Below are 21136 nucleotides of genomic sequence, written 5' to 3' on the forward strand. Positions count from 1 at the left end.
CTTCAGATCACCAGTCCCTCTGCGTTCATCCTCCGCTTCCTGCCTACTCTTCTCCTTACTCACGCTGACTTCATTACCTAGTTCCTTACAGGTTTCAGTTACTATCTCGTCCCTGTCCACCAGCCACCTCATTTGGTTCCCATCCCCCGTCACATTCGTTAAAACCCGCCCCAACAGTGTTAGCAAAAGCACCCCCAAGGACGTTGGTTCCAGTCTGTCCCAGGTGTAGACAGTCCAATTTGTAATAGTCCCAACACCCCCAGAACCTGTCCCAAAAATCTGAACCCCTCCCTCCTGCACCATCTCCCAAACCACATATTCATCCTGAATATTTTATCATTTCTACTCTGACTAGCACGTGGCATGGGTAACAATCCTGAGATTACTACCTCCGAAGTCTTACTTTTTAACTTGGTTCCTAACTCCCTAAATTCTGCTTGTAGGATGTCATCCCATTTTTTAACCTATATCATTGGTGCCTAGATGCACCACGACAACTGGCTGTTCACCCTTCCCCTTGAGAATTTTCCGCAGTTTTTCTGAGACATCCCTGACCTGTGCACCTGAGAGACAACATACCATTCAAGAGTCTCTTTTTCAACTACAGTCCCACCTATCTACTCCCCTTACAATTGAATCCCCTATTACTATAGCCCTTCCACTCTTTTTCCCGCCCTTCTATTCAGCAGAGCCAGCCATGAACCTGGCTACTGCTGCCTTCCCCTGGTGAGCAATCAGCCCCAACAGTATCCAAAATGGTACACCTACTTTGGAGGGAGATGACCGCAGGGGACACCTGCACTGCCTTCCTGCTGTTTCTCAATCTTTTGGTCACCCATTCCCTTTCTCCCTCAGTAATTATAATCTGTGATGTAACCAATTCACTAAATGTGCTATCTACAATCCCCTCAGCATCGCGGTTGCCCCAAAGTGAGTCTATCTGCAGCTCCAGAGCCATGATGCAGTCTAACAAGAGCTGCAACTGAGCACATGCCTAGAAGAAAGCCAACCGAGATCTTCTGAACCAGTTGCTGTGTTATTTCCCCTGAGAGAGGGGGAACTGGAAGGCACCAATCAGTGCACACATATCTCACTGAGAGAAAGAAAGGGGACTGAGAGACACCAGTCAATGTACAGATATCCCCTGAGAGAGAGGACTAGGAGCACAAGAACAGTAGTTGGCCGTTCAGCCCCTCAACTGTTCCATCATTCGATGAGATCATGGCTGATCTGTGGCCTAACTCCATATATCTGCCTTTGGCCCATATCACTCAGTTTTTTGTGAAGCAAAAGTATTATTTTAAAATTAACAACTGATCCAGCATCCACTACCATGTATGGAAGAAAGTTTTAAACATCTAACACCCTTTGTGTGTAAAAGTGAGAGATACCAGACATTCTTCAGATCTCCTGGGAGAGGAAGGGATTGAGAGACCAGTCAGTGTACAGATAACTCCCTTGACAGTGGCATACAATGAATGTCCTGCTATTGTGCAGTGTTAAGGTTGTTTTTTGCATGGTGCAATGATCTAATTTGGTTTTTCTCTCCTCTGGCTGATCTGGCTGTGATGCAGTGAGAGGTACAGTATTTGAGCCTCCATTTCTCACATTCTTCACCTCATTGTGTCATCTCCCAATCTTCATGAACACATTTTTAATAAAACTAGTCTCCTGAAATAGAATCTGCTGCATTTGTTCCTAGTTACTGCCTGCCCGTACATCGCGTTCATTTTCATTCCTTTGCTTCCTGTGTGTGAATTCCCCTTGGTATCCACCCTGTGATGTTGGTCTAGACTGGACACAAAGCTGCGATCCAGTCTCCCAACCCCAACCATATCCGATACCTCTAGCCTCAAGTCCTATCTCACCTTCATTGTGTTCCTCTGTATTGGCACTCAGTAAAAGCTTGTAATTAACTGAATGTGCTGTTTGTGGCTTAGTGAGGAATAAAGGTGTAAACGCAGAGTCAGAAGTTCGTAGGTTCAAACCCCAACCCGACAATCCAGGCTGCCACTAAGGGAATCTGTCAGAGGGCCATCTTTCAGGCAAGGACCCCAAGTTTCTTTTCGTGAATGTGAGAATCACCATTGAATTATTTCACACAAAAGTAGGGAGTTTTCTCTGGTTACTGGATCAACATTTATCCCCAATTAACAGCAGAAAAACAAGTGACCCATCGGGGTTGTCAGATTTCTGTTTGTGGGAGTTTCTGTGAGCCATTTGGCTGCAACTTTTCTTGCAGCAGTAATGGCACTTCAAAACATACATCATTGGCTGTGAAGCACTTTGGGATTTCCTGAGGTGGTGAAAGGTGTTGTTTGAAATGCAGTTCTTGCCTTTCTTTATTTTGAAACTCCCCTAATTTGTAACCCCATACTGTTAGTATTACTTCTATTATTCCCAATGAGGAGACATTGTCTACAAACACTCTGCTTATTCAACACAATCTCAGTGGAGTCAGGTTATAAGTTCAGTTTCTGTCACTTGTCCATCTTATCTCTCTCTAGGTATTTTAATGAGTTCTATGCTTTGTTTTTAGGGATTTTGCCTATGTCGCCAGAGACAAACTGACACGTGTATTGAAATGTCACGTATTCCGCTGTGACATGCCAGCAAAGGCCATTGCCACCAGATTGCATGAAATCTGCTCAAAGGTATTGATCATCCGCGGTCACACTGGCTGGTCTGTGCGTGAACCTGACCACCCCCAGTACACACAGTCCATGAGCCATACCAGTGTCACTGGGACTAACTGCGAGCTTGCTGCTTATACTTTAACTATACAACCTCCTATTGTTAATAAATTCAGAATAGATTGTCAGACTAGGCAGCAGAAAGATTGGCACTTATCTATCCATTAAATCTATACGCCCACTGATATTGAAAATATTTTAATAATGAATTGCTTTCACAATGAGACATTTAAAAAAGCACAGCAAGATCCCACCAGCAAAACTGAAATGACTAACCAATTTGTTTTCATATTTGAGAATGAAATTTAAACTAAGGGCCCCATATGTTTTCTCAGATCAATGTAAAATGTCACTATTTCATAGAGGAGCAAGGAAGTGCCCCTCCCAGCGTTTTGGCCATTGGTTATCTCTCAGTCACCATCATTAAAACAGATTAGCTGGCTGTTATATGTGAATTTATGGGATCTTGCTCTGCACAAACTGACATCTAAAAAAAATTAATGCATGGCATGAAAGTGTTGCTGGGAGATCTGGAATCACATGTTGGTCAGAGCAGGTGAGAATAGCAGATTAGTGATCCAGGTGGATCTTTCCTCTCCATCAACAATGAATTTGTGGACATCATTAGTCTCTTAATTCCAGGTTCTTTATTGAATTCAGATTCTACCATCTGCCATGGCAGAATTCAAACTGAGGTCCCCAGAATGTTACCTGGGTCTCAGGATTAATAGTCCAGCAATAATACCGCTAGGCCGTCACCTTCTCCCCTCTATTTCTATCATGTTTCTCCTCTCATTAAAACAATGACTGCACTTTAAATCATTCCATTGGCTCTAAAGGACTTTGGGACATCCTGAAGGAAGCAAGGGATAAACTAGGAAACGAAAGACCAGTCAGTCTTACCTCAGTGGTGGGGAAATTATTGGAAGCAATCCTGAGGGACAGAATTAATCAGCATTTGGAGAGGCAGGGATTAATCAAGAACAGTCAACATGATCTAGTTAAGGGAAGGTTATGTCTGATTAACTTGGTTGAATTTTCAAAGAGGTGACCAGGAATGTAGATGGCAAGGCTTTTGATGTAGTCTATTGGACTTCAGCAAGGCTTTTGATAAGGTCCCATATGGGGGACTGGTAGCGAAGATTAAAGAGCATGGAATCCAAGGAAATTTGGCAAATTGGCTCCACTGTTGGCTGAGAGGCAGGAAGCAGAGGATGATGGTTGAGGGTGATTTTGTGATTAGAAACCTGTGACCAATGGGCTCCAACAGGGATCAGTACTGGGGTCCTTGCTGTTTGTGGTTTATAAAAATGTTCAGACTTGAATGTAGGAAGGTTGATCAGTAAGTTTACAGACAATACAAAGATTAGTTGGAGAATAGTGTTAGAGTACAAGAGGATATGGATGGGCTGGGCAGATAGATTTATCAATATAAAATATAATTCAGTCCAGATGTATGAGAGGTAATGTACTTGAGCAGGACAAACAAGAGACAAGGGAATACATGATAGGAGAAAATGAGCACTGGAGATCAGAGTCAAAACGTGTGGTGCTGGAAAAGCACAGCAGGCCAGGCAGTATCTGAGGAGCAGGAGAGTTGATGTTCTGACATAAGCTCTTCATCAGGAATGTTGACATTTTGAACATAAGCTCGTCAAAACGTTGACTGTCCTGCTTCTCATATGCTGCCTGACAGGTTGTGCTTATCCAGCACCACACTTTTTGACAAGGGAATACATGATGAACGGTGGGACTCTGGGCAGCACCGATGATCAAAGGGACCTTGGTGTGCATTTATACTGGTCCCTTAAGGTATCCTTCAGGTGGCTAAAGTGGTTAAGAAAGAATGTAGTATATTGGCCTTTATTAGTTGAGGCATAGAGTTTAAGAGCAGGGAGGTTATGCTGGAACTGTATAAAACATTAGTTAGTTCACAGCTAGAGTATTGTGTGCAGTGCTGGAATCCACACGATAGAGGGGATATGACTGCACTGGGGAGGGTACAGAGGAAATTTACCCATGTTAGTGAGTTTCCGTTATGAAAAGAAATTGGACAGACTAGGGTTGTTTTCCTTAACATAGAGGAGGATGAGATATGCCATGACAGAGATATAAAATTATGAGGAACATAGGTAGAGTAGACGAAGAACTTTAACCTTTGGTGGAGGGATCAATGACAAGGCAATGTAGATTTAAGGAAAGGGGCAGGAGGCTTAGAGGAGATACGAGGAAAAACATTTTCACCCAGAGGGTGGTGGGAATCTGGAACTCACTGTGAGGATGGGGGAGGCAGGAACCCTCAGAACATTGAAAAAGTATTTAAATATACATTTGTAATGACAAGGCATTAGACCAAGTGTTGGAAATTGTGGTGAGAATTGTTAGGTGGTTGTTTTTGACACACAATGGAGCTTGAGGGCCTTTTTCTGTGCTGTTGATCTCTGTCTATAAGGTCTGGAAGGTGTTACGAAAATGTAAGCTTTTCTTTTTATTTCGGCAACCATACTTTGCATCGATACTGATAGACCATAGGACTTCAGTTTAAAGCCTCACCTGAAGGCCAACACCTCTACAGCGTAGCATTCCCCTCAGCACCACCCTGGGCTGTGAATAATGATTTCCAGCCCTGGAGTGGGATCTGATCAGTGCGATGCACATTATTAAATGTGAAGCAACAGCTGAGAATTATTACCACCTTTTAACAGCTATATTTGCTATGGGAGACACAAAACAAAGGTTGGAGCTCGAGAGAAGATAGGGAGAAGCTTTTTTCAATGGCAAAAGGGTGATGGTAACAAGAGGTTAGAGATTTAAACTATTTAGCAAAAGACTCAGGCCTGAGATGAGAAGTTTATTTTACACTGGGAATTGTGATGTGGAATATTCTGCCTGAAATGGTGGCTAGAGCAAATTCAACAATCACTTTTCTGAAGTGAATAAAAGAAAAACTTGTAGCTTCTGTCATGGCTACTAAATATCCCAAATTACTTTACAACCAATGAAGTGCTCTGGGAGGTGTAGTCACAGTCCAAGTGTGGAATAGACAGCAGATAATGGATAAATATGGAGATGGTTCTTGGTAAAAGGGACAAAAGACTAATTGACCAACTCCCTCAAAGAAAAAGTCAGGCACAATGTGTCCGACCTCTTTCTGTGCTGTCTGATTTTAAGAAGTGAGAGGTGTATAGGATTCTCGGTTCTGATGCAGGCTGCAGGGATAGTCAGCAAGAAGGGGAATCCTGATCTGGGGACTTGTAACATCATTTGTACTGAGCAGGCTGGAGATAAACATGCTGACACTAGTCTGTCCTCTGCCTCTTGCCTGACATTGTCCAAACCTCCTCAAAAGAATTGAATTTGATCTGCTGTAATCTCGTAGAATGGTTTCCATCATCTGAGAGGAATTTGAGTGTTTCTTTTCCTTTTATTGGTCCAGGTTTATTGAGATTTCCTTGCCTCTCCTAAGAGCCCGTTTCTATTAGTTCCTTTGTTTCCCAGGTTCTGTCTCCACAGTTGGACTGTGGCTGTTAACCAATCCACTTTGACCACACCAACTGATGCACCACTCTATTTCCACAGATCATGGCTGACAGGAAAGATACGAAGACCTCAATGAACGGGATCCTATTTGACCATTCAAAGCTTGTTGATGTCCCATTCCAAGGTACTGTCTGATGATTCGCACAGAAACAGCTCTGCTGTAGCACTGAAACAAAAACAGAAATGATTGGAAAAACTCAGCAGGGCTGCAAGCGCTTATCGAGAGAAAGCAGAGTTAATGTTTCTAATCCAGTGACCCTTCTTCAGGTCTGCAGACCGCAACATTAACTTTGCTTTCTCTCCACAGATACACTCAGAATAATGTGTTCTCTAGCAATTTCTGTTTTACTTTCAGATTTACAACATCTGCAGTCCTTTGCATTACTTTGTTATATTTCTTTTTGTTGGAGCATCACCTGTTGTAACTGTATGTCGGGCTTGTATCCTGCACACCTCCATGTAACCTGACAACCTATAAATGGTTTGTGCTCATCATGGTGAATCCATTGGAGATTGAAGTTGGAATATTTATGCCTTACAGTTTAGTATGAGCAGAATATTTGACAGTTCATACAAAGATGTGAAGCAGCAGAAGTAGATTGTACAACCCTTGAAGCTGTTGTGCAGTTTAAAAGGACCATGGTTGTTGATCTTATCCAAATTCTACATTCCTGTCAACCCTGATGAGCAGTGTTTTACCTCTAAGCTGTGCAGCTGCTCGAAGGATCCCTCCACGGTTCCACATATGCTGATTAGGGTGATCCGACAGTGACATCCAGTTGCAGAAGGTAATGTTGTGCATGGACCTTCAGCTTCACCACTATATCCAGGCTTTTCAGTAATCTTTAAATTTCAATCACGTTCCCCCCTCATCCTTCTAAACTCAGAGTACAGACCCAGATTCCTCAACAACTCCTCATAGACAACCCCTTAATCACCTAATTGGATCATTCTAGTAAATCTCATCTGGACCTCCTCCAGTGCCAGTACATCCTTCATAGGTACAGGGTCCAAAACTGCTCATAATGTTCCAAATGCAGTCTAACCAGAGCTTTATACAACCTCAGCAGCACATCTCTGCTCTTGCATTCTAGCCCTCTTGAAATTAATGTTAATGTTGCATTTGCCTTCCTAACTTCCAAATGAACCTGCATGTTAACCTTAAGAGAATTCTGAATAGGACTCCCAAGTCCCTTTGCTCTTCAGATTTCTGAAGCCTTTCTCTGTTTAGAAAGTAGTCTACGCCTCTATTCTTCCTACCAAAGTGCATAGCCTCACACCTCCTCACACTATATCCCATCTGCCCCTTCTTTGCCCACTGTCTGAGTGTGTACACATTCTGCTGCTGCCTTCCTGCTTCCTCAACACTACATGTCTCTCCATCTATCTTTGTGCCATTTGCAAACTTAGCAACAATGCCCTCAATTTCTTTGTCCACATCCTTTATGTATAACGTGAATAGTTGTGGTCCCAACACAGACCCCTGCACTTCTACTAGTAACCGGCTGTCATCTTGAAAAAGACCCCTTTATTTCTACTCTCTGCCTTCTGCCAGTCAGCTAATCCTCTATTCAGGCCAGTACCTTAATATTAACAGCATTTAACAGTCTCCTGTGCTGCACCTTGTCAAAGGCCTTCTGGAAATCCAAATAGATGACATTCACTGACATTCTCCTTTGTCGAACTTACCTCCTTAAAGAATTCTAACGTATTTGTCAGGCATCACTCCCCATTGATGAATCGTATTTTTCCATGCACTTCCAAGTACTCCAATATCCCATCCTTAATAATGGACTCTAAAATCTTACCAGTCTAATTGGTCTATAGCTTCCTGTTTTCTGCCTCTCTCCTTTTTTTAAACACGGGTGTTACATGAGCCATTTTCCAGTCCTTCAGGATCTCCGAGTGCAGTGATTCCTGAAATATTACCAAAGCCTCCACAATCTCTTCAGTTATCTCCTTTGGAACCGTGGGCTGTAGTTCACTTTGTCCTGGTGATTTCTCCAGCTTCCCCAGCACCTGCTCCTTAGTGATGGACTCTCTTGAAGTGCTGGTTGCTGCTGGTGGTTTTCCACTGTGAAAACTAATCTAAAGTATCTATTTAGTTCTTCCACCATGTCTTTTTTTCCCATTCCTGCCTCTGCAGCCTCATTTTCCAGCAATGCAAGGTCCACTTTTGCCTCTCTTACATTTCACATATCTAAAAAAAATCTTGCATTTTTCTTCTATATTACCATGGGTGGCATGGTGGCACAGTGGTTAGCACTGCTGTCTCACAGCACCAGAGACCCAGGTTCAATTCCCGCCTCAGCCGACTGTCTGTGTGGAGTTTGCACGTTCTCCCTGTGTCTGTGTGGGTTTCCTCCGGGTGCTCCGGTTTCCTCCCACAGTCCAAAAATGTGAAGGTTAGGTGAATTGGCCATGCTAAATTGCCCGTAGTGTTAGGTGAAGGGGTAAATGTAGGGGAATGGGTCTGGGTGGGTTGCTCTTCAGAGGGTCGGTATGGACTTGTTGGGCTGAAGGGCCTGTTTCCACACTTTAAGTAATCTAATCTAATCTTTAAAAAAAATTACCAGCTGGCTTACTCTTAACTTTTGTCTTCTCCCTCTTATTTCTTTTTACAATTATTCTCTGCTGTTTCTTCTTCTTTGGGATGAGTTACTGCTGTCCCTCCTGAATTATCCCCAGAAGTTCCTGTCATTGCTGCTCTACAGTCATGCTGTTACATCTGGTTCTAGCAAATCCCTCTCACACTGCAGAGTGAATTCTATGGCTTTTGCCCCATACTGCTTCTGCTGTGAGAATTTCCCTCAGTTCCTGTTTCCTTTAAACCTCCTAATTGACACCTATTACTAGAGTGTTTCTGATATTGTCTGTGTTGACGACAGAATCAAAATATTTTTCATTTCATCTGTCACTTCCTTATTATCTACTATTAACACACCATTCTTATTGTCTAAAGAATCAACACTCATTTTATTTACCCTTATCTTTTTTAAACACCTGTAAGAAGCTCTTGCTATTGTTTCTACGTTCCTAGCTAGCTTCCCTTCATACTCTGATCTTTTTCCTCCTGTTTAACCTTTTTAGTTATTCTCTTCCATTCTTTATATTCTATCCAATCACCTGACCTGCCGCTCATCCCTGCAGGTTTACGCTGCTTCTTTAATTTTGATCCTTTCCCTAAATTCATTAGTTAACAGCAAATGGTGGGTCCTTACCTTTGAATGTTTTTTTATGGTGAACAAAGGACCTCAAGAATTTACTTATTTCCAAGTATCCCAGTATCCCAACATGTCCCCTTAAATGTCTAACACATTGATCTATTCCTTGGCCTACAATATAGGTTCACTTCAGCTAGCTCATTTTTCATGCCCTCATAGTGCCTTTATTTAGGTTTCACATGCTAGTCTTAAACCTAATCCTCTCCCTTTCACACAGGATGTAAAATTTAATCATTCTGTGGTCTTTGGAACCTAGCTGTGCCTTCATTCTGAAGTTGCGATTAATCCTGTCACATTCCACTCTGAGAAACTATCTCTCAATCATTCTATGGAACTCCTCATTCAGTCTACTACTACCAATCTGATATTTTCAGTTCATTTGTAGATTAAAATTGCCCATAATTAATGCCATCCCTTTATCGTTGCTTTAGATCCTGTCATGTGTAGATGTGCAGTTGTCTCTGGGTTCTTTGCAAATGCACCTTCCCTGAAAAACCCAGTGTCAATGATTCTTTGTGATGTTGTTCAAGAGGACAACCATATGTAACACTGGATTCACAGCAAGGATCTTTCCAGGGGTATGCAGTCTCCTTTCCTTCAGTAGGAATTACTCCAAACAATTACCAATAGACTAAAACAAAAAAAGAACTGCAGAAATATGGAAATCTGAAACAAACCAAAATTGCTGGAGAAACACAGCGGGTATGTCTATTTACCAACAGACACACAACTAAGAAATAAATTGAAAAGGTAAGTAAAAGGATCATAATTTACCAGTTTGATAACTGTTTCAATAGTGAATACTATGCCTTTATGAAATCCTTCATCCTGATGGGTTGTATGTAGGGCTGGATAATCCCAAAGTCACTAGTCCCTGCAAGCTGCTGCTTCTGCAGGCTGCTGGGGGTTTTTGTTGGACTCTCCCAGGCGGGGCTGTTACAGGCGGGGACTCTTTTGTCTGAGCTTTGAATAAGTCGATAACTGGAAAATAATGAGTTGGAGGGGGGATGGGTGTGAAGGGTGGATGGAGGAAGGAGGTGGAAGGCAGTGTGTGCAAAACCAAACCTACTCCATCCGGAAAGGTAACCAATTCCAAGACAAAACTGCCCCCTACCACAAGCCCAATCAGAGCCGGTTCACTTTGTTTTTATCCCTTTAACATTCTCTGTGATTGGCTGGTCACATTCTCTGTGATTGGCTGGTCACATTCTCTGTGATTGGCTGGTCATCACCATTCCTCCTTTGACCAATTTAACATCCAACCAGCTGCCAGACCCTGAGCGCAGGCACATCCCGGGGCTGAAACAAATACATGCCCTCCCCTAACCAACATTATCGTTCCAGGCCAGTTCCCAAACACAAACATCTGTCTTTTGTTCTCTCTTTTTGTTTAAAAAACGCAAGCTGCTGCTCAAAGTTCAATTCTTAACTGCAACTCTCAGTTCCCAACAAAACGGAGAAAAATAAAAGCAGTGATGGGTCTCAACAGTGGAACCAGGTGTTTTCCAAGAAATAATTGTTCATAAATGTTTCAAGTCTTTGATTTCTTTTTAAAAAATAAAGTTTCGGGTCTGGTGACCCTTCCTCAGAATAGGTATTTCCATATTCAAAAAATATTAAATATAATACCTTCATAACATCAGTTCTGCCTTCAGACCCTCATTGTAGTCTTCTTTAGGTTAAAAGCACTCATCTTCAATCTGCATGTTTGATGCTGTTTGATCAGTCATTCTGCAGGGGCTGGAACAATGTTGATGTTCTCTGGCTTGGGTTAGTGCTGGCACTGATGAGACCCTAAGAGGGAACAGTAAATTGCAAACATCATTTGAATGAGGATTAAATCTGGTGTTACTGCTGTACCATTGTTGTCGTTGATGAATTTCCTCAGTTGCTCCTTGTGGGAGCGTTACTGTGTTTTAGTCACCATGTCTTTATGTTAACTTTGTACCATCTAAACTTCCTTTCTGTCTTATCTTGTGTTCCCTTGTCTGCAGTGGAGTTTCCAGTGCCCAAGAGTGAACTTGTTCAAAGATTCCAGGTGTTGTACTTGGGAAATATTGCAGTGACCAAGCCTGTAGGTAAGAAAAGAAACTCGACTAAACAGCCCAGGCATTGTTGCTTGTTTCTAAGCTTCATCTTTGGCAATTATTTATAACGGCAACGAATGGAGATGAGGAATGGGATCTGCTCCTCACTCCAGCCCTGCCTAGTCCTCCATATCTATTGTTCTTGATTAGAGATTATAATAAATCTGCTCCTCCACTTTGTCACTACCTTCTTGCTCCTGTCATCAACATTTAATTTACTGTTAATTCTGTCTTCACTGAGTGTGCCACTTTTTAAACATTTTCTTTTCCCAGAATGATCTCCACTCTTTGTACAATTGTGTGTGTGTGGGTTACCTGCATGTTTTATATAAAGGTTCAGTTACAACCTTTAGGACAGAGTCTTCTGATGTGTTCAGGAACAGGAGTTTGTGATGATCTGTAAAGGAGTCCCAGAAATAGGAGTTTAGGAATCTCAGCTTTTGCCATTCCCCTTCAGGTTTCAGGATCCTAAACAGAAATTGATGAAAAAGTTTAGCAGCTCTGGAAGCATCTGTGGAGAGAAATCAGAGTTCATGTTTCTGATCCAGTGACCGTTCTTCAGAATTCTTTTTCCAAATCCTTTCAGGATCCTTTAACTTTTCTAGTTAAGAGTAAGGACTGTAGTGTGCACAAGGTAACTTTCTGTGCTGTTTGGGAACAGGAATTCATTCAAGTACATGAACAAGAGGAATGTGGTCATTTTTGGCAACTGTAAGGTGAGGGTGATTGACCCCATTCTGTGCAGTGAGGAATGAGAACCCACATGGCTGTGTTATCGTCCCAGTGCCAGGATTCAGGAAATGCTCAGGGCTGCAGAGCAATCTATAATGGATGGGGGGAGGGTCTCCTCATTATGGTCCATAGGACAGAAGAAGGACAAAGAAGGAAGTTCTGCACAGTGGGTCGGCAGAACTATGCCCCTGATTACAAAACAGAGACTCTTAAGATGATCTCCTCTGTTTGGTGAAAACTGACATAGGCAAGCAAGTTTAAAGATTGAAAATCTGGTGCAGTAGAAGTTGGCTTGGTTTGTGGGGCACCAGCACCAATTCTGTTGAGAGCTGGGGCTGTATTGTTGGAGCAGCCTGCACCTTCCTCATGGCAGGAGCAGTGTTCTAATGAGCCGTATAACCAGGGAAATATCATTTTAAACTGAAACCATGGGATAAGAGAGAAAGGTTTGGGAATGTGATAAATCAAACAGTAGAGACAGAGCAAGAGGAAAAATCTGTTGTAAATAATACTGGATAAAAACAAATTACTGCGGATGCTAGAATCTGAAACCAAAAGAGAAAATGCTGGAAAATCTCAGCAGCTTTGACAAAGGGTCAGTTAGACTCAAAATGTCAGCTCTTTTCTCTCCTTACAGATGCTGCCAGACCTGCTGAAATTTTCCAGCATTTTCTCTTTTATTGTAAATAATAAACTGACTGTGGTGTCAGAGAGAGAGTTTCGATGTAGTCGTAAATCAATGGATAAGGCTCGAGGTAACAAAACTGAAGGCGTGACAACTGAGTGCACTTGAAATCTGTCTATATCTGCAGTATTTGAAACATACAGGATGAACTGAGTGCAATAAAGAAATGTAATCTGATAGCTATGACTGCAGGTTGATGTAGATTGAGATCTGAATATTGAAGGATTTGTAATACTTAGGAAGAGCAGGAAGCTGGAAAAAGGAGGAGCAGTGGTTTTGTTAGTCAGTGATGGTATCAGCACAGTAGGGAGGACAGAGTGAAGGTGGTGTGTTAATGTCCAGAAACCATGGGAACAGTGTGGATCGTCTGAGATGTTATCCTGAAGGCAGGAATATCGGAAAATGTGATGAATCTGGGTTGGGGGAAGGGAGAAGCCGGGATGGTTAGAGAGGGCAAGGGGTCAGAGGGGGCAGGGGACTCGGGAATCCCGGAGGGGGCAGAGAGGGAGGGGGTCCCCCAGGGGGTTAGAGAGGGCTCAGGTGGGGCTGGGGGATCATAGAGAGTGGGAGGGGTCAGAGGCTAAGGGGTCCTGGAGAGGGGCAGGGGTCAGAGAGAGTGAGGGAGCCTGGGAGGGGGGTGCATTCACAGAGGGTTGGGTGTCATGGGTCAGAGAGGGCTGTGTGGGGGGAGGTCAGAGGGTGCAGGTGGGGTCTGGGGGGCCCCCCCTTGAGTAGAGGGTCAGAAGGTCCGGGGAGTTTGGGGGGGGTGGGAGCGGTCAGAGAGAGTCACAGTTTGTGGTCACAGAGAGAGTGGGTGGTGATTGGTGGTTATTGAAGGAGGGAGTAATCTTTAAAGTTAAAAATCACACGATACCATGTTATAATCCAACAGGTTTAATTGGAAGCACTAGCTTTTTGAGCGCTGCTCCTTCATCAGGTGGGTGTGGAGAATAAGATTGTAAGACACAGAATTTATAGCAAATGTTTACAGAGTGATATAACTGAAATAATATCTTGAACTGCTCTCAGTTATTTCATATGGAAATCACAGAACTTTTTTAAAGTTACATTCTCAAGTTAACTTTATCTGGGCCAACGTGACACTAATTGTTAATGCATTTAAAGTGTGAGGTGTCCTGTGTAAGACTGTCTCTAGTCTGAAAAAACAGATTTACAGGATCTTGCATGAATTCATGCAGTGTTTCTGCAAACTAAAATGTAATTCTGCAAGTACAAATTCACCCCACATGCCGAATTATGTTTTATTTTGCTCAAAAACTGCATGAATCCATGTAAGATTCTGTAAATCTGTTTTTTTAAGATGAGAATCAGTCTGACCATTGGGGCACAGACAGCCTCACACAGGGCAGCTCACACCTTTAATGCATTATCTGGGCCAGCTGTTAAAGTTCACTTGAGAATGTAATTAAAAATGTTCTGCGAGTTACGTATGAAAGAAATGAAACCAGCATGTTCATTCTAAATGATGAGAGATTTACTCCACAACCACCTGATCAAGGAGCAGTGCTCTGAAAGCTAGTGCTTCCAAATAAACCTGTTGGACTATAACCTGGTGTTGCATGATTTTTAACTTCATCCAACACTGGCACCTCCAAATCAGGAGTAATCTTTCACAGTTAGAGGGCAGGGATGTGGTGAGTGAGACACTCCTTATCCTGAATCTTAGTGATGGAAAGGAAATGTAATGTTTCTCATCCTTTAATGTGGTTACCCCTTACTTCACTTGCACGGAAGCCTAGAATACAATGCTAGGGCATAAAGAGAGAGACCATTCAGCCCACCATGACATCTCACCTCATCTGATCAGCTCCAGGTTAAAGGTATCTGCCACCCCATGACTTGTCAGTTAGCCTCCTATGACAGGTTCTCTCTTCCTGCCTCTGTATTCTGGCATCTTCCCTCACAAGGCAGCTCATCACATCCCTATGGTCACTCAGTCGCCCTCTCTGACTTGAACATATACACAAATATACAGCAGTAGCAGCTCATTGAACCTCCTTAATAACATCAAGACTGATCTGATTGTGACATCAAATCCCATCTACCCTGAGAACACTTCATCCTGTTGCCATCCATATAAATGCCAGGCTATGACCAACCCCTATAAAAGACAATCTAACCATTGCCCTTGACAATCAATGGAGTTAACATCACTGAATCACCCAGTATAAACATCTGGGGGCTATCATTGACCAGAAACTCAGCCTGAACTTGCAACATAAACACGGTGGCGACAAGGGCAAGTCAGACGTTAGGAATGCTGTGGCAAGTAACTCCCCTCCTGACTCCCCAAAGCCTGTCCACCATCTACAAGGCACAAGGCAGGAGTGTGATGGAATACTTACCACTTGCCTGGATGGGTGTAGCTCCAACAACATTCAAGAAGCTTGACACTGCCCAGGACAAAGCAGCCCACTTGATTGGCACCACATCCACAAATATCCACTCCCTCTATCGCTGATTCTCAGTAACAGCAGTGTGTACCATCTACAAAATGCACTGCAGCAATTCACTAAAGATCCTCGGACAGCATCTTCCAAGCCCACGGCCACTTCCATCTAGAAGGACAAGGGCAGAACATATATGGGAAAACCACCATCTTTAAATTCCCCTCCAAACCACTCACCATCCTGACTTAGAAATGTACCACTGTATCTTCACTATCGCTGGGTTCAAAATCCTGGAATTCCCTCCCTTGGGGCATTGTGGGTCTACCTGCAGTACATGGACTGCAGTGGTTCAAGAAGGCAGCTCACCCCCACAATCTCAAGGGGCGACTAGGGATGGACACGAAATGCTGGCCAGACAGTGACGCCCACATCCCACAAATGAATTTTTAAAAATCTATCTACTTCTGTCTTGAAGAACTCTGCTTCAGTCTGCTGAACTCAGAAAGTATTTCTCCTCATCTCTGTCCAAAATGATATTTTATTTATTTAACTCAGTGAGCCCTGGGTCTAGATCCTTCCACAAGGGGAAATATCTTCTCCACATCCCCTACCCTGTGAAGACTTCATAGGATCTTGTATGTTTCAGCCGCCTCTTATTCTTCTGAAATCCAGCGGATACAAGCAGAGACTGTCCACATTTTCCTCCTAAGGCAACCCGCTAATTTCAGGTGTAAGTCTAGTAAACCTTCGCTGAATTGCTCTGTCATCCCCTTCCTCTCAGTTCCTTGAGAAATATAGCAGCCAATTTGCTCACAGCAGATTGCACAAGCCAAAGGATAATTGTTGATATTTTGGAAAATATTTATTTTTCGTTTGCTTTTCCCTCCCTCCCCACAGCAGTAGAGGCTGACGTGTCTTTACTAACACTGATGTTATCTGTCTTCCCATCCAGCCATGACCTCTAACTTATCACCTCAGTAACATTTTTAAACAAGCAGCTTTTAAAATAAACTCAAGATTTCACAAATGACCCTTCCTCTTATCAGACACTAGGCACCTCTGGAGAGCAGGGATGCTGGGAGCCAGTCGTGGGTCAGGGATGCAGAGATCAGGTAGGGAGCTAAACTACTGCCAGGCACCAGGAGCTTGAGTTTTTAAGAAGTTCTGTATGTGTGTTTGTTGGTTGTAGCTGATGAAGAAATGCTGAATGTATAGCAGCCAACAGGTTCTCCTAGACCCCCCACTTTTTCCATGGATTCAGGATGGGTAGCAGATGTCACCCTAGCCAGCGATGCCAGTCCCTGAAAAAATTTTGAAAACATGTTAAACATAAAATACAACTGAATCCTCTTCTCAGCTGGTGAAACTGTTCATTATTGGAGGAAAGTCCTGGAGTGCATGGACAAGCTCTTTGTTCCATTTCTTTACTATAAACCACCTTTTCAAACCTCTCCCCACCCATCCCCTGACCCTCATCCTCACCTTAGCTCCAATAGGTGTGAAGTCTTATGGAACTGGTTCGTCACCAGATTGAGACTATCCACTTAATGAGCTCTGCCACTTCTGTCTCTTCACTGAGCTATTTGGGAGGCCTAATAGTATTATCACTGGACTCAGTAATTCAGAGACCCAGATAATGTTCAGGGGGCCTTGTTTTGAATCCCACCACAGTATATGATGGAATTGGAATTAAATTTTTTTTAAAAATCTGAAATTAAAGTTAAACAATAACAACATAACTGGTTCATCTGGTTCACTAATGCTTCTTTAGTGAAGAAAACTTCCATCCTTACCTGGTCTGCCCTATATATGCCCCCAAACCGACAGCAATGTGCGTGACTCTGAACTGTCCTACTATCACTGCCTTGCTTCTGTATCCGTTCACATTTTTGATCTTTGGGTAATGACGTTATAATCAGAGCTGAAAGGGAATATGTGTTAGAGAGGGACAGAATTACCACAGCATTGCTCCACAACATTGGTTAGGGTCAAACTGCAGGTGTATGTGTACAGCACTCTCTGTGTTGCGCTCCCTTGGCACTGACCCTTCAACAGTACGGCGCTCTCTCAGCGCTGAACCTCTGTCAGTACAGCGCGCTCTCAGCGCTGACCCACTGACAGTACAGCGCGCTCTCAGCGCTGACCCACTGACAGTACAGCGCGCTCTCAGCGCTGACCCACTGACAGTACAGCGCGCTCTCAGCGCTGACCCACTGACAGTACAGCGCGCTCTCAGCGCTGACCCACTGACAGTACAGCGCTGACCCTCTGATAACCTGCTGCTCCCTCAAAGAATTGTGCATACTGGAAATCAGAAACAAAATCTGAAATTTCTGTAAAAATTCACTGACTGTTGACTCTCCATGATACTGAGTCAACATGTCAGGTCCAGACAGTAATGCTGCACTGTGCCCCCACCCACCCACCCACCCACCATCGTCTGTTTGTGGAGTCAGTGAATTGCACAGAGCAGAGTGAGACACACATATGATGATTTTAGTTTCTGAAATATTTTGTATGTGCTGCAAAAGTGCTGGTATGTATTTTAATGCAGGAGGTGGTAAACTACACACCCACACCATCTGTTTTCTCTCTGTATTCCTCTTCACTTCTCATACCATTCTGGGCTACGTAACTCACTGATGTCATTATTGCAGTTTTTTTTCCAAAAAGGAATCCAATTGAACACTCAGAATAGCAGCAAACAAGTCTGTGGAATTATTCGGATTGGTCGGGGTGTTGTGGTGACACTGCAAGTGGCTGTGGGGATTGGTCAGACCCATGCGGAGACTGGATTCTTCTTTTATTTTCTCAAATACAAAGATCAGTTGCATTCTGTCAACCCCAGTTCACTCTTCCCCCAGCACTACCCCCCCCCCACCCCAAAACACCAGCTGTGGCAGAGATGTCAAGCCATTGGGAAGTGCTCACTTGGTAGGAATTCAACTTCACAGAAGTTATTGGAGCCCACCATGACAGAACCATCTCCATCCAACTACAGGTACTGCTGCCTGCTCCTCCTGCCAGAAGGTAGTATGTATTTAGAGCTCTCTGCACAAAAGAGTGGTACAAGCTGGAAGCATTGAGACATTTACGAAGAATTTAGATGAGCATTTGAAAAGTATGGCGTGCAAAGCTGTGGACCAAGTGCTGGGAAATGAGATAAGAACTGATAGACTTCTGATGACCAACAAAGACATGATGAGCCAAAAGGCTTTATCCGTGCTGTAAACTCCCCATCCCCCTACACATGATTCTCCCCTTCTGCCAAACAGTGACTTATTCCAGAGATGCAACTCTCCCACTGCTGTCCTTTCTACAATAAGGGTCCTCCATAGACTTTCTGAAATCTCTCGAGCTTCTGGCTGCCTATTTTTCTACCTGCAGTGAACAGCCCCAGGAGTGCAATGCCAGAGTGTACTGAATTGTGAATTAACCTCCCCACCCATTGAGATAAACAGGCCAGCAAAAGTCCGAGTGATTGTTTACAGAATAGTTTTCTGCAGTAATCTATCCTAGATTTGTTCATTTAATTATCAACCTAACATTGTGTGAACAATGATGTAATAGTGATGATAATGTGTCTGAGACAGAGAAATGTGAACCAGTTACTAAGATTCCAGATTTATGTAAGACTGGCTTAATGGGATGAGATAGGGACTGTCTGCAAATCTGTTAATGGGCAAAATGACACAAGATGATCTGTGGGAGGTACCCAAAAAAGCAAATTTAATATGATTCAGAACAAGTTTAAATGCTGGAAGGCGGAGAGCTCTATTTACCAAACACCAAAACCAGACACCACTAAAGGGTAAAAAGAGAAAATGCAGCCAAACTACAAAAGCTAGCAGAGATCATGGTGAGCGGGAATGATACAAAGAACCACAAAGGTTGACAGATGGTAAAAATTACACAAGGGAGCTTACAAAGGATATCAAATTCAGCAGACCATTTTACAGTTATTTCAGGAAAATAAGTAGGAGCATTTTTACACAGGATGAGAAACACAAACTTCAGGGGAAAATAGATCAAGCCATACCCAGTTAAACATGTTAATGATAGTAATAGATTAAAACAAGAAGCTTAATACTGTGACTTATAGTTGGACACTTGAGAATTGGGAGTGTATTTGAAACGATAAAGGACTACCAAAAGGTGGTTGATAAGGAAAGAATTTGAATGAGTAAACTAGCCAGGAATAGAAAACAAATTGAGAGTTTTGCAAGTATATAAAAGGACAAGAATGGTTGAATTAAATAGAAAAACTATAATGATGAATAAGAAAATGGCAGAAACATTTAACAAATTCCTTTTCTTTTGGTTTTCACAATTTAAGACTCAGTAAGTCATACAAGAAATGTACGAGGGCTAATGGAAGAGTGGAGCTTAAAGCAATTCATTTCAGCAGAAAACAAACACTGGAGCAATTCATGGGATGCCAATTTGACACGTCCACAGCAGCTGAAAGGGGGAGTGACACAGATGATGAATGCACACACAATAATTTTCTAAAGTTTCTGTGATTTTAGGATGGTCCCAGCGCTCTGAAAGTTAGAACTATTCAACAAAACTGGGAGAGAGGGAACAACAGGTCAGTTAACCTGACCCAAGTCATTGAGAAAATGTTGGAATCTATTACAGGGTATTAAAGAAATGTTCACAAAAACCTTAGTGAATCAGATATCAGTAAATCTATGAAAAGCAAGTATTGCCTAATAAACTTTAGGTTCTGTGGATGTAATGAACAGGCTAGATAAAGGGGAACCAGTGGATGTATTATAACTGGATTTTCAGAAGATACTTAGAGTGCCATCTAAAAGGTGATAACACAAAATTAAGGCTTAGGTGGGTCTTAGAATGGTTAAAGGGCTGGTTAGTGGAGCAGGAAGTGGAGTGTAAGGATAAATGGAACATTGATGGTGACGGGAGTTCACACAGTTACCTAATGCAGGTAGTCAGTTTTTACTGTGTTTCTGATTCTTTATTACTTTTATTAAGAAACAGTAGTTTACATATGGTACATTAATGAATTAGATTTTAAAAACTGTGCGACTGTGACAATTGGCAAAGGTTCAGTGATACCCCAGGCCAAACAGGCTATTATATTGAATGTGTTGGTTCTGTTAAGATATTGGAGGCAGCACCTTGCTCTCTGTCTGAAGATTGAGGGAACTCTTCCCTGGGTCTTGTTCCTCCTCCTTCTGGTCCATCTGTCTTCTGGAGAAACCAGCATTGTCAGGGCCACAGGATCAGAACTTCCCAATGAGAAGTTCTTCCTGTCCCGCAAGTCAGAATGTTATTCCTCGCACAAAAAATGAGGATGCTAAAAGGCTTTTTCCCGTGTATATCGCAGGGAGATAAATTGGGCAAACCCAGGAGAAGAGAAACTAGGTCCACCTTGACTTCGGTCCCCAAGACCCCCTCTATTACTCCTGCCACAGCACTCCAATATGTACAGAGCCTCTGGCAACACCACAATGAGTGAGGATACCTGTATTTATTTTACATTTGGGGCACATTGAAGACACAGCCTGCTTAAATTTTGCAAGACGATCTGGGGCCAGATGAGGCCTATGAAGAATCTTTAACTGCATAGCATGGGTCCTATTAGATATCGAAATCCTCTTCCTACTCTCACAAATGCCCTCCCAAGATTCCGGAGTGATCTCCACCCCTAACTCTCTCTCCCAGGCCTCCTGTAATCACTCAATGTCACCCGAGGAACCTCCCCCCGAACAAATAATAGAGAGTATTCACTGAGAGT

At 42.9% G+C, this 21136-nt stretch overlaps 1 protein-coding gene across 5 annotated transcripts in view; it reads left to right on the forward strand.

Moving 5' to 3' along the window:
- The window catches only part of apbb1 (amyloid beta (A4) precursor protein-binding, family B, member 1 (Fe65)), a 149147-nt gene that overhangs the window by 112363 nt on the left and 15648 nt on the right, over positions 1-21136 (forward strand). For 3 of the 5 annotated variants that reach the window (XM_060826401.1, XM_060826398.1, XM_060826399.1), the window contains 4 exons: positions 2540-2654; positions 6273-6357; positions 11452-11535; positions 16419-16484. In XM_060826401.1, coding sequence (XP_060682384.1) covers positions 2540-2654; positions 6273-6357; positions 11452-11535; positions 16419-16484 — 350 coding nt within the window. The remainder of the gene's footprint in view (positions 1-2539; positions 2655-6272; positions 6358-11451; positions 11536-16418; positions 16485-21136) is intronic. The other 2 variants (XM_060826400.1, XM_060826402.1) reach the window with 1 other exon arrangement.

The sequence above is a fragment of the Hemiscyllium ocellatum genome, chromosome 6, assembly GCF_020745735.1.
Source record: "Hemiscyllium ocellatum isolate sHemOce1 chromosome 6, sHemOce1.pat.X.cur, whole genome shotgun sequence".
Lineage (NCBI taxonomy): Eukaryota > Metazoa > Chordata > Chondrichthyes > Orectolobiformes > Hemiscylliidae > Hemiscyllium > Hemiscyllium ocellatum.